Source organism: Cottoperca gobio, chromosome 5 (genome assembly GCF_900634415.1).
Source record: "Cottoperca gobio chromosome 5, fCotGob3.1, whole genome shotgun sequence".
Lineage (NCBI taxonomy): Eukaryota > Metazoa > Chordata > Actinopteri > Perciformes > Bovichtidae > Cottoperca > Cottoperca gobio.
The window spans coordinates 686,992-701,470 of record NC_041359.1 but is presented as its reverse complement, the minus strand read 5'-3'; the positions used below and the strand labels follow the sequence as shown (position 1 = coordinate 701,470).

At 41.5% G+C, this 14,479-nt stretch overlaps 1 protein-coding gene across 1 annotated transcript; it reads left to right on the top strand.

Annotated features, from left to right (window-relative positions):
- Positions 1-250: 250 nt before the first annotated feature.
- On the top strand, positions 251-4,320 carry LOC115008818 (lysine-specific demethylase phf2-like). The gene is made up of 8 exons (XM_029432661.1): positions 251-475; positions 597-775; positions 1,463-1,530; positions 1,784-1,950; positions 2,656-2,942; positions 3,629-3,724; positions 3,809-3,918; positions 3,997-4,320. The coding sequence occupies exons 1-8, from the start codon at positions 321-323 to the stop codon at positions 4,318-4,320; spliced, it is 1,386 nt and encodes a 461-aa protein (XP_029288521.1). The 5' UTR covers positions 251-320.
- Positions 4,321-14,479: the final 10,159 nt, after the last annotated feature.

Genomic DNA, 14,479 nt, shown 5'->3' with positions numbered 1-14,479 from the left:
GAGATGTAGTGAGACCAGATATGTCGTGAGACAGATATGTCGTGAGACAGAGATGTAGTGAGACAATAATAAACTGTAAACACAAAATTGACATTTATTCACCTTATACAATTCTTATGGCTAACATGTTGGCCACACCATAAAGGCTCCAACATTGTTCCGCAGCTGGTCTCCACAGTCTGGCTGCTGGAATCAGGTTGAGGAGAGCTGAGAAACAAAGAGCTAAAAGAGGCTAAAAACGCTCCCTAGAGCTGAGAGAAACTGCAGCTTATGTGAATTTTTAATCTTGGATCTTTCACTCTTGTGCCTAAAATGCTGTGATGTGCTTGTTTAACAATATTTCCTTTTTAACTTTGCAGAATAGTAAACCAGATTCCCTGCTGAAAATGGAGGAAGAGTGCAAATTTGACAGAACACCGCTGTCAGGCAATAAAGAAAGATTCAGCTTTACTATGTCTCACAAGAAAATGCTGGGGTATGTTGGCTGTGTCAGACATGTTCACCATGGCATGTGGGGTGTTGTGGTGATCACAGCACTCTGTGGCACCCGGCCAGCCTCCTATCACTACCTTATTGTCCTGTGCTTTCCTTTTCAGCTCCAAGACGCTGAAACCTCAGACTAACTCAAGTGTGTTTGGATCATTACAAAACCTTAAAGAGGACAAAACCAAGCCTGTGAGAGACGAGTATGAGTACGTCTCAGATGAGGGGGAGCTGAAGATTGACGAATTCCCCATTAGGCGGAAAAAGAACACGGTCAAGAGAGATCTGTCCTGTGAGTGTTTCAGCTTCGTAGGATGGATTAGGTCTTGTCCTCACGTATGCGGGTATTAATGTAAACATTGCTTTCTCTATGCGTTTTGGCCTTTTGTCTGCACCCAAACAGCGTCGTAGGTCACTGAAAAGCGAGTCCGTGTAAAATTCAGAGTGAAGATGTTAGAAACAGTTTTCAGAGTAGACGGGAAACTGAGTTTTGGCTTGTAACATGCACTCCTTTGTGAGGCGTCACTAATGAGGCCACACGTCGCAAGGCAGCACAACTACATTAATAAACGGCAGACGTGTCCTAATAACCTGCTAACAGAACGTTTACATGTTTACACATAAATGTCGGTACTCTTTTACTGTATGACGAACACAAGTGTCACAATGAAGTGCAGAGGCTTTTGCATTTACATCTGGACATAGATTATTTTTAAAACCGTGCTTTTGTGCATACCTGTGTACGTGTGGACTAGGCCTAAAAGTTGAGACGTCAACTTGTTTTTAGCTTCCTAGCTAACTAGCTTACTACACCCACGGAAAATAGTAACGGAAAAATGGTGACATGCATAGACGAGGTGGTCCCAGCCGAAATAGCAATCAGGCTAGATTAGAACACGTTCACAGAAAATATAATTATTGTTTTGTTATGAGTGCCGAAGATCAGGTTTGGTGCTCAATGGTGCATTTTCCCCCCCAGTTCTGTCAGACATCAAAGAGCCCATTCAGCCAGCCAAGAAACCAAAGTTCCAGCCCCTGGTGACCAAGGTACGTATCACTGATGGCAATCATAATGTGATTATACTCCTCTATACACATAAAGAGCACTTAACATCTGTTCCGGCAGAGGTCACATAGCAAACTGTGAAAGTGCAGCAAAATATTTCAAGTTAATACCGAGACAGCACCTGAAACACTCGGATCACAGAGGTCGCATTCAAAACAAGAACTTTGGCTGCAATGTCTTGACTTTGAAGCAACAGCATATGTCTCTCTGTCCCTCCTGTCTCTTTCTACTCAGAGTGTGGACTCCTCAGATGAAGAGACTCTGCACATAGACACAGAGACCAAGCCTGAAGCGAAGAGTCGCAACTCTAAGGTCAAGAAAAAGGGCGGCAGCGCTGCAGGGATTCTTGACCTGCTGCAGGCGAGCAAGCAAGTGGGAGGCATCGACTACAGCACCAACAGGTAGACTGAGCTTATGATACACACTGCACAGCGTTACTCTCCGAGAGCCCTTTCTCCTCACACTCACCTCATGTTAGGTCTTATGTTCCTTAATGGGGCGACCCACTGACAAACAAATGTCCCTCTCAACGACGATATCATTGGATGAAAAAGCTAAATTTTATGACTTTGCTTTGAGCTGAAAAATCAACTAGCAAGTGAAGCAGATTTTGTCAGCAGTTAGTGTTCATGTTTGTTTCATGGCGGCTCCAGGCTCTTCCCCCGCCTTCTGCAGCTCGTGATGGTCTATTTCCCCCACACTGAAAGCTACAAATGAGCAGTGAAAGAAACACAGAAACATTGGCTGAAATATGTTACTTTCTCAAATTGTTTCGGGGCTTTGAAGAGGAACATGTTGAGTGCGGGGAATGAAGCGACCACACTGTGTGACAGTCAGTTTGCTCCTTGTTGCAGCTCAGCAGCTTAATAGCTGAGTGAATATATTTCCGTGGAGAATATTTACTTTTAACAGTTTCACTTTGCTCTTTCGGTTTCGGTACAATCTATTATTATTTTTCCGATCTCAAACGATAATGATGCTTAACAGCACAACTGGTGACATTTACATGGACGAACATTTCTCTCAGTCACTCTTATCCTCTGCCGGCGTGCTGACTGCTGTGTAATGGCTGTGTTGTTGTGTATTTTTTATTGACGTACTTACAGTCAGCCACCTGCATCTCCCAGCACACAGGAGGCCATTCAGGGCATGCTGTCCATGGCCAACCTGTCGTCTTCAGACAGCTTGCAGCAGCCGTGGAGCAACAGCCAGTCCAAGAGCAACTCTCACAGCACGCAGGCTGGCAAGAAGGCCAGCGGAGGAGCCGGCGGCGGGAACAAGCGGCCCACCAAACGGCTTCCGAAGAAACCCAGGAAAAGCAGCAGTATTGAGAGTCTGGATTACGATGACGACCAGGACCACATAGACGCGTGTTTCAAGGACTCCGATTATGGTAAGGGCCAAAAGCACAGGCATCCCTCTTGTTCCTGTTTGATCAGAATTTAAAAAGGACGCCAGATGGAGCTTTTTTAGCGGCCAGGCCTGATTCTTAGCGCTAACAGGTGCTGTAAAAAGACTCTTGATGAATCCACATGTGGCTGTCATTGTAATCTTCATTAGGAGTTTATGTTTATTTTTTGTGCCTTCTTTTCCAAATCCGCCCTTTCGTGTTGCTCCAATTTGTGATTTTTTTTCCTTTGAAGCGTTTTCTTTGTGAGCCCCATCCAAACACCGTCATTCAGCTTGTTAGTAAGCCATTAACACGAGTTGGTAATTTACATGCTTTTTGAACTTCTAATTAGTTGTTCGTAGCACGAACATTCTCCGTCTGCGATCTTCAGGCCAGTGTGAAGCGTTTCTCACACACTGGCACTTTATCTAGCTCATCCAATTATTAGATATGAGAGGTCTGCTGTGAGCCGCAGAGAGCAGGGCAGTCCACAGCTGTCTCACAGCTGTCCTGCATGCTGTCACTGGAAACTTTACATGCATGGAAAGCAGAAATAAGTGCACTTAAGTCACATTCTATGCTTTACATATGTGACAATAATTGGCCGGTAATGTTTAATTTTCGACATCCTCTCGTTGAAAACCTTCATGCCTGACATGTTAGTAATCTTTTACATCTTTTGGTTTTAGTTTACCCCTCGTTGGAGTCCGAAGAGGATAATCCTGTTTTCAAATCCAGGTCGAAAAAACGGAAAAGCAGTGACGACACTCCCTACAGCCCGACAGGTAAATACTTGCATTGCTAATGAAAATTCTACACTTTACAGTTTTAGGAGGTAAACGTGTTGTAAATCTTTGCTGTCATCACAGCCCGCGTAGGACCCTCCGTTCCTCGACAGGAGCGGCCGGCGAGAGATGGAGCCCGAGTGGCCTCCATAGAAACGGGACTGGCCGTAGCTGCAGCAAAGCTTTCCCATCAGGTACGTCACAACAAGAGTTTTACATTACATAGTAACTATTCCTGTAAATATTGCTCAACCACATGTATGTGTCAATAGGAGGAGCAGCAGAAAACTAAGAAGAAGAAGAAAAGCACCAAAAAGAAGGCAATAGTAACGGAGGAGCCTCCGAAAATCTCTCAGGACAGTAGCTCGCCGGAGCACAACGTGGAAGATGGCAGCCTGACGGACCTTGAGTTCAACACTGGAACAGTCAAGTCACCCGGAGGCCCACAGCCCATGGCACCGGGGGTTTTTCTGAGCCAGAGGCGACCATCAATGTCTTCTCCCAACAACAGCAGCAACTCCACCAGCACCAACAGCAGCAGCATGGCCAAGGTGGAGCGTGTGGTGTCAGCAGATGCCAAGGGTGAGTCCTCATGACGCACTGTGAGGCTGCTAAAGCTGCTTCTTGTCCAGAGGAGCTGGAGACACTTTAAAGCCCTTAAGTGCATAATTGTTCGCCATTCTGCGATATCTAACAACTCATGAGATGTTGGTGTCCTCCATGTGATGAACGCTAATAACGCTGCTGATCCTTCAGGTCAACATGTCTTTGCTTTGAGACCAAATACCTGAGACTAATGACTTTAGTACTAATGAGCTAATATTAGCATAGCATTAGCTAAGGATGGCTTGTGTTCTGATCTTAGAGACATTTTCAACACATAGTCTCCCAATCATTTCTCACAAAGCTTCTTGCAAAGAATTCAAGTAGTAGTTATATAATGAGAGTCTGCCATCAAACATGAAATGACATAAGATAACCTTTCTGTTAAAAGAGCCTGAGCTAACACATGATGAGACAGATATGTAGTGAGACAATAGTCGTGAGGACAGATATGTAGTGAGACAGATGTAGTGAGACAGATATGTTGTGAGACAGATATGAGTGAGACAGATATGTAGTGAGACAGAGTATGTAGTGAGACAGATATGTAGTGAGACAGATATGTCTTGAGACACAGATATGTCGTGGACAGATATGTCTGAGACAGATATGTAGTGAGACAGTATATGCAGTGAGAAGATATGTGTGAGACAAGATATGTCGTGAGACAGAGAGTGTGAGACAGAGATGTAGTGAGACAGATATGTAGTGAGACAGATATGTCGTGAGACAGATATGTCGTGAGACAGATGTAGTGAGACAGATATGTAGTGAGACAGAGATGTAGTGAGACAGATATGTAGTGAGACAGATATGTAGTGAGACAGAGAAGTACTGAGACAGATATGTAGTGAGACAGAGATATAGTGAGACAGATATGTAGTGAGACAGAGAAGCACTGAGACAGATATGTAGTGAGACAGAGAATAGTGAGACAGATATGTAGTGAGACAGATGTAGTGAGCAGATATAGTGAGACAGATGTAGTGAGACAGATATGTAGTGAGACAGATATAGTGAGACAGATATGTAGTGAGACAGATATAGTGATACAGATATGTAGTGAGACAGAGATGTAGTGAGACAGAGAAGTACTGAGACAGATATGTAGTGAGACAGAGATATAGTGGAGACAGATATGTAATGAGACAGAGATGTCATGAAAGATTGTAGTGAGACAGATATGTAGTGAGACAAGATATAGTGATGACAGATATGTAGTGAGACAGAGAGTAGGTGCGACAGAGATAGTACTGAGAGACAGATATGTAGTGAGACAGAGATATAGTGAGACAGAGACAGAAGAGATATGTAATGAGACAGAGATGTATGAGACAGATATGTGAGTGAGACAGATGATGTATGAGACAGAGATGTAGTGAGACAAGATGTAGTGAGGACAGAGAGTGGAGAACCGATTACATATCTGTCTCACTACATCTCTGTCTCACGACATACATCTCTGTTCACGAGATATCTATCTCCACTACATCTATGTCTCACTACATATCTGTCTCACTACATATCGGTCTCACTACATCTCTGTCTCACGACATATGTCTCACTACATTTCGGTCTTCGTTACATATCAGTCTCACGACATCTCTGTCTCACTACATCATCTATTCTCACTACATATCTGTCTCACGACATATCTGTCTCACTACATCTCTGTCTCGCGACATATCTGTTCTCCACTACATCTCTGTCTCGCGACATATCTGTCTCACTACATATCGGGTCTCACTTACATCTCTGTCTCACGACATCTTGTTTCACTACATTTCTGTCTCGTTACATATCAGTCTCACGAACATTATGTTTCACTTAACATTTTTCGTTCTCGGTTACATATCAGTACTTCACGGACATATCTGTCTCAACTACTATCTGTCTCACAACATCTCTGTCTAACGACATATCTGTCTCACTACATCTCTGTATCACCTACATCTCTGTCTCACTACATATCTGTCTCACGGCATATCTGTCTCACTACATCTCTGTCTCATTACATCTCTGTCTCATTACATATCTGTCTCACGACATATCTGTCTCACGACATATCTGTCTCACTATATCTGTCTCACTACATATCTGTCTCATACATATCTGTCTCACGACATATCTGTCTCACTACATATCTGTCTCATTACATATCTGTCTCATTACATATCTGTCTCACGATATATCTGTCTGACTACATCTCTGTCTCATTACATATCTGTCTCACTACATATCTGTCTCACTACATATCTGTCTCAGTACTTCTCTGTCTCACTACATATCTGTCTCACTACATCTGTCTCACTACATATCTGTCTCACTATGTCTCTGTCTCACTACATATCTGTCTCAGTACTTCTCTGTCTCACTACATATCTGTCTCACTACATCTCTGTCTCACTACATATCTGTCTCACTACATCTCTGTCTCACTACATCTCTGTCTCACTACATCTCTGTCTCATGACATATCTGTCTCACTACATCTCTGTCTCACTACATATCTGTCTCACTACATATCTGTTACACGACATATCTGTCTCACTACATATCTGTCTCACTACAACTCTGTCTCACGACATATCTGTCTCACGACATATCTGTCTCACTACATATCTGTCTCACTACATATCTGTCTCACTACATATCTGTTACACGACATATCTGTCTCATTAGAACTCTGTCTCACGACATATCTGTCTCACTACATCTCTGTCTCACGACATATGTCTCACTACATCTCTGTCTCACGACATATCAGTCTCACGACATCTCTGTCTCACGACATATCTGTCTCACTACATATCTATCTCACTACATATCTGTCTCACTACATCTCTGTCTCACTACATCTCTGTCTCACGACATATCTGTCTCACTACATCTCTGTCTCATTACATCTCTGTCTCATTACATATCTGTCTCACGACATATCTGTCTCACGACATATCTGTCTCACTATATCTGTCTCACTACATATCTGTCTCATTACATATCTGTCTCACGACATATCTGTCTCACTACATCTCTGTCTCATTACATATCTGTCTCACTACATATATGTCTCAGTACATCTCTGTCTCACTACAAATCTGACTCACTACATCTGTCTCACTACATATCTGTCTCATTACATATCTGTCTCATTACATATCTGTCTCACGATATATCTGTCTGACTACATCTCTGTCTCATTACATATCTGTCTCACTACATATCTGTCTCACTACATATCTGTCTCAGTACATCTCTGTCTCACTAAATCTCTGTCTCACTACATATCTGTCTCACTACATCGCTGACTCACGACATATCTGTCTCACGACATATCAGTCTCACGACATCTCTGTCTCACTACATATCTATCTCACTACATATCTGTCTCACTACATCTCTGTCTCACTACATCTCTGTCTCACGAGATATCTATCTCATTACTTCTCTGTCTCACTACATATCTGTCTCACTACATCTCTGTCTCACTACATATCTGTCTCACTACATCTCTGTCTCACTACATCTCTGTCTCACTACATCTCTGTCTCATGACATATCTGTCTCACTACATATCTGTCTCACTACATCTCTGTCTCACTACATATCTGTCTCACTACATATCTGTTACACGACATATCTGTCTCACTACATATCTGTCTCACTACAACTCTGTCTCACGACATATCTGTCTCACGACATATCTGTCTCACTACATATCTGTCTCACTACATATCTGTCTCACTACATATCTGTTACACGACATATCTGTCTCATTAGAACTCTGTCTCACGACATATCTGTCTCACTACATCTCTGTCTCACGACATATGTCTCACTACATCTCTGTCTCACGACATATCAGTCTCACGACATCTCTGTCTCACGACATATCTGTCTCACGACATATCTGTCTCACTACATATCTATCTCACTACATATCTGTCTCACTACATCTCTGTCTCACTACATCTCTGTCTCACGACATATCTGTCTCACTACATCTCTGTCTCATTACATCTCTGTCTCATTACATATCTGTCTCACGACATATCTGTCTCACGACATATCTGTCTCACTATATCTGTCTCACTTACATATCTGTCTCATTACATATCTGTCTCACGACATATCTGTCTCACTACATATCTATCTCACTACATATCTGTCTCACTACATCTCTGTCTCACTACATCTCTGTCTCACGAGATATCTATCTCACTACATCTATGTCTCACTACATATCTGTCTCACTACATATCGGTCTCACTACATCTCTGTCTCACGACATATGTCTCACTACATTTCTGTCTCGTTACATATCAGTCTCACGACATCTCTGTCTCACTACATATCTATCTCACTACATATCTGTCTCACGACATATCTGTCTCACTACATCTCTGTCTCGCGACATATCTGTCTCACTACATCTCTGTCTCGCGACATATCTGTCTCACTACATATCGGTCTCACTACATCTCTGTCTCACGACATATGTCTCACTACATTTCTGTCTCGTTACATATCAGTCTCACGACATATCTGTCTCACTACATATCTGTCTCACAACATCTCTGTCTAACGACATATCTGTCTCACTACATCTCTGTATCACTACATCTCTGTCTCACTACATATCTGTCTCACGACATATCTGTCTCACTACATCTCTGTCTCATTACATCTCTGTCTCATTACATATCTGTCTCACGACATATCTGTCTCACGACATATCTGTCTCAATACATATCTGTCTCACTACATATCTGTCTCACTACATCTCTGTCTCACTACATATCTGTCTCACTACATATCTGTCTCACTACATATCGGTCTCACTACATCTGTCTCACTACATATCTGTCTCACGACATATTTGTCTCACTACATATTTGTCTCATGACATATCTGTCTCACTACATATCTGTCTCACTACATATCTGTCTCATTACATCTCTGTCTCATTACATATCTGTCTCACTATATCTCTGTCTCACTACATATCTGTCTCAGTACTTCTCTGTCTCACTACATCTCTGTCTCACTACATATCTGTATCACTACATCTGTCTCACTACATATCTGTCTGACTATATCTCTGTCTCACTACATATCTGTCTCAGTACTTCTCTGTCTCACTACATATCTGTCTCACTACATCTGTCTCACTACATATCTGTCTCACTATGTCTCTGTCTCACTACATATCTGTCTCAGTACTTCTCTGTCTCACTACATATCTGTCTCACTACATCTCTGTCTCACTACATATCTGTCTCACTACATCTCTGTCTCACTACATCTCTGTCTCACTACATCTCTGTCTCATGACATATCTGTCTCACTACATCTCTGTCTCACTACATATCTGTCTCACTACATATCTGTCTCAGTACTTCTCTGTCTCACTACATATCTGTCTCACTACATATCTGTTACACGACATATCTGTCTCATTAGAACTCTGTCTCACGACATATCTGTCTCACTACATCTCTGTCTCACGACATATGTCTCACTACATCTCTGTCTCACGACATATCAGTCTCACGACATCTCTGTCTCACGACATATCTGTCTCACGACATATCTGTCTCACTACATATCTATCTCACTACATATCTGTCTCACTACATCTCTGTCTCACTACATCTCTGTCTCACGACATATCTGTCTCACTACATCTCTGTCTCATTACATATCTGTCTCACGACATATCTGTCTCACGACATATCTGTCTCACTATATCTGTCTCACTACATATCTGTCTCATTACATATCTGTCTCACGACATATCTGTCTCACTACATCTCTGTCTCATTACATATCTGTCTCACTACATATATGTCTCAGTACATCTCTGTCTCACTACAAATCTGACTCACTACATCTGTCTCACTACATATCTGTCTCATTACATATCTGTCTCATTACATATCTGTCTCACGATATATCTGTCTGACTACATCTCTGTCTCATTACATATCTGTCTCACTACATATCTGTCTGACTACATATCTGTCTCAGTACATCTCTGTCTCACTAAATCTCTGTCTCACTACATATCTGTCTCACTACATCGCTGACTCACGACATATCTGTCTCACGACATATCAGTCTCACGACATCTCTGTCTCACTACATATCTATCTCACTACATATCTGTCTCACTACATCTCTGTCTCACTACATCTCTGTCTCACGAGATATCTATCTCACTACATCTATGTCTCACTACATATCTGTCTCACTACATATCGGTCTCACTACATCTCTGTCTCACGACATATGTCTCACTACATTTCTGTCTCGTTACATATCAGTCTCACGACATCTCTGTCTCACTACATATCTATCTCACTACATATCTGTCTCACGACATATCTGTCTCACTACATCTCTGTCTCGCGACATATCTGTCTCACTACATCTCTGTCTCGCGACATATCTGTCTCACTACATATCGGTCTCACTACATCTCTGTCTCACGACATATGTCTCACTACATTTCTGTCTCGTTACATATCAGTCTCACGACATATCTGTCTCACTACATATCTGTCTCACAACATCTCTGTCTAACGACATATCTGTCTCACTACATATCTGTCTCATTACATCTCTGTCTCATTACATATCTGTCTCACTATATTTCTGTCTCACTACATCTCTGTCTCATTACATCTCTGTCTCATTACATATCTGTCTCACGACATATCTGTCTCACGACATATCTGTCTCACGACATATCTGTCTCACTATATCTGTCTCACTACATATCTGTCTCATTACATATCTGTCTCACGACATATCTGTCTCACTACATCTCTGTCTCATTACATATCTGTCTCACTACATATATGTCTCAGTACATCTCTGTCTCACTACAAATCTGACTCACTACATCTGTCTCACTACATATCTGTCTCATTACATATCTGTCTCATTACATATCTGTCTCACGATATATCTGTCTGACTACATCTCTGTCTCATTACATATCTGTCTCACTACATATCTGTCTGACTACATATCTGTCTCACGACATATCTGTCTCACTACATCTCTGTCTCATTACATATCTGTCTCACTACATATATGTCTCAGTACATCTCTGTCTCACTACAAATCTGACTCACTACATCTGTCTCACTACATATCTGTCTCATTACATATCTGTCTCATTACATATCTGTCTCACGATATATCTGTCTGACTACATCTCTGTCTCATTACATATCTGTCTCACTACATATCTGTCTCACTACATCTCTGTCTCACTACATATCTGTCTCACTACATCTCTGTCTCACTACATCTCTGTCTCACTACATCTCTGTCTCATGACATATCTGTCTCACTACATCTCTGTCTCACTACATATCTGTCTCACTACATATCTGTCTCAGTACTTCTCTGTCTCACTACATATCTGTCTCACTACATATCTGTTACACGACATATCTGTCTCATTAGAACTCTGTCTCACGACATATCTGTCTCACTACATCTCTGTCTCACGACATATGTCTCACTACATCTCTGTCTCACGACATATCAGTCTCACGACATCTCTGTCTCACGACATATCTGTCTCACGACATATCTGTCTCACTACATATCTATCTCACTACATATCTGTCTCACTACATCTCTGTCTCACTACATCTCTGTCTCACGACATATCTGTCTCACTACATCTCTGTCTCATTACATATCTGTCTCACGACATATCTGTCTCACGACATATCTGTCTCACTATATCTGTCTCACTACATATCTGTCTCATTACATATCTGTCTCACGACATATCTGTCTCACTACATCTCTGTCTCATTACATATCTGTCTCACTACATATATGTCTCAGTACATCTCTGTCTCACTACAAATCTGACTCACTACATCTGTCTCACTACATATCTGTCTCATTACATATCTGTCTCATTACATATCTGTCTCACGATATATCTGTCTGACTACATCTCTGTCTCATTACATATCTGTCTCACTACATATCTGTCTGACTACATATCTGTCTCAGTACATCTCTGTCTCACTAAATCTCTGTCTCACTACATATCTGTCTCACTACATCGCTGACTCACGACATATCTGTCTCACGACATATCAGTCTCACGACATCTCTGTCTCACTACATATCTATCTCACTACATATCTGTCTCACTACATCTCTGTCTCACTACATCTCTGTCTCACGAGATATCTATCTCACTACATCTATGTCTCACTACATATCTGTCTCACTACATATCGGTCTCACTACATCTCTGTCTCACGACATATGTCTCACTACATTTCTGTCTCGTTACATATCAGTCTCACGACATCTCTGTCTCACTACATATCTATCTCACTACATATCTGTCTCACGACATATCTGTCTCACTACATCTCTGTCTCGCGACATATCTGTCTCACTACATCTCTGTCTCGCGACATATCTGTCTCACTACATATCGGTCTCACTACATCTCTGTCTCACGACATATGTCTCACTACATTTCTGTCTCGTTACATATCAGTCTCACGACATATCTGTCTCACTACATATCTGTCTCACAACATCTCTGTCTAACGACATATCTGTCTCACTACATATCTGTCTCATTACATCTCTGTCTCATTACATATCTGTCTCACTATATCTCTGTCTCACTACATCTCTGTCTCATTACATCTCTGTCTCATTACATATCTGTCTCACGACATATCTGTCTCACGACATATCTGTCTCACTATATCTGTCTCACTACATCTCTGTCTCGCGACATATCTGTCTCACTACATATCGGTCTCACTACATCTCTGTCTCACGACATATGTCTCACTACATTTCTGTCTCGTTACATATCAGTCTCACGACATATCTGTCTCACTACATATCTGTCTCACAACATCTCTGTCTAACGACATATCTGTCTCACTACATATCTGTCTCATTACATCTCTGTCTCATTACATATCTGTCTCACTATATTTCTGTCTCACTACATCTCTGTCTCATTACATCTCTGTCTCATTACATATCTGTCTCACGACATATCTGTCTCACGACATATCTGTCTCACTATATCTGTCTCACTACATATCTGTCTCATTACATATCTGTCTCACGACATATCTGTCTCACTACATCTCTGTCTCATTACATATCTGTCTCACTACATATATGTCTCAGTACATCTCTGTCTCACTACAAATCTGACTCACTACATCTGTCTCACTACATATCTGTCTCATTACATATCTGTCTCATTACATATCTGTCTCACGATATATCTGTCTGACTACATCTCTGTCTCATTACATATCTGTCTCACTACATATCTGTCTCACTACATATCTGTCTCAGTACTTCTCTGTCTCACTACATATCTGTCTCACTACATCTGTCTCACTACATATCTGTCTCACTATGTCTCTGTCTCACTACATATCTGTCTCAGTACTTCTCTGTCTCACTACATATCTGTCTCACTACATCTCTGTCTCACTACATATCTGTCTCACTATCTGTTCTGTCTCACTACATCTCTGTCTCACTACATCTCTGTCTCACTACATATCTGTCTCACTACATATCTGTTACACAACATATCTGTCTCACTACATATCTGTCTCACTACATATCTGTCTCACTACATATCTGTCTCACTACATCTCTGTCTCACTACATCTCTGTCTCATGACATATCTGTCTCACTACATCTCTGTCTCACTACATATCTGTCTCACTACATATCTGTTACACAACATATCTGTCTCACTACATATCTGTCTCACTACATATCTGTCTCACTACATATCTGTTACACGACATATCTGTCTCATTAGAACTCTGTCTCACGACATATCTGTCTCACTACATCTCTGTCTCACGACATATGTTCTCACTACATCTCTGTCTCACGACATATCAGTCTCACGACATCTCTGTCTCACGACATATCTGTCTCACTACATATCTATCTCACGACATCTCTGTCTCACGACATATCTGTCTCACGACATATCTGTCTCACTACATATCTGTCTCACTACATCTCTGTCTCACTACATCTCTGTCTCACTACATATCTGTCTCACTACATCTCTGTCTCATTACATCTCTGTCTCATTACATATC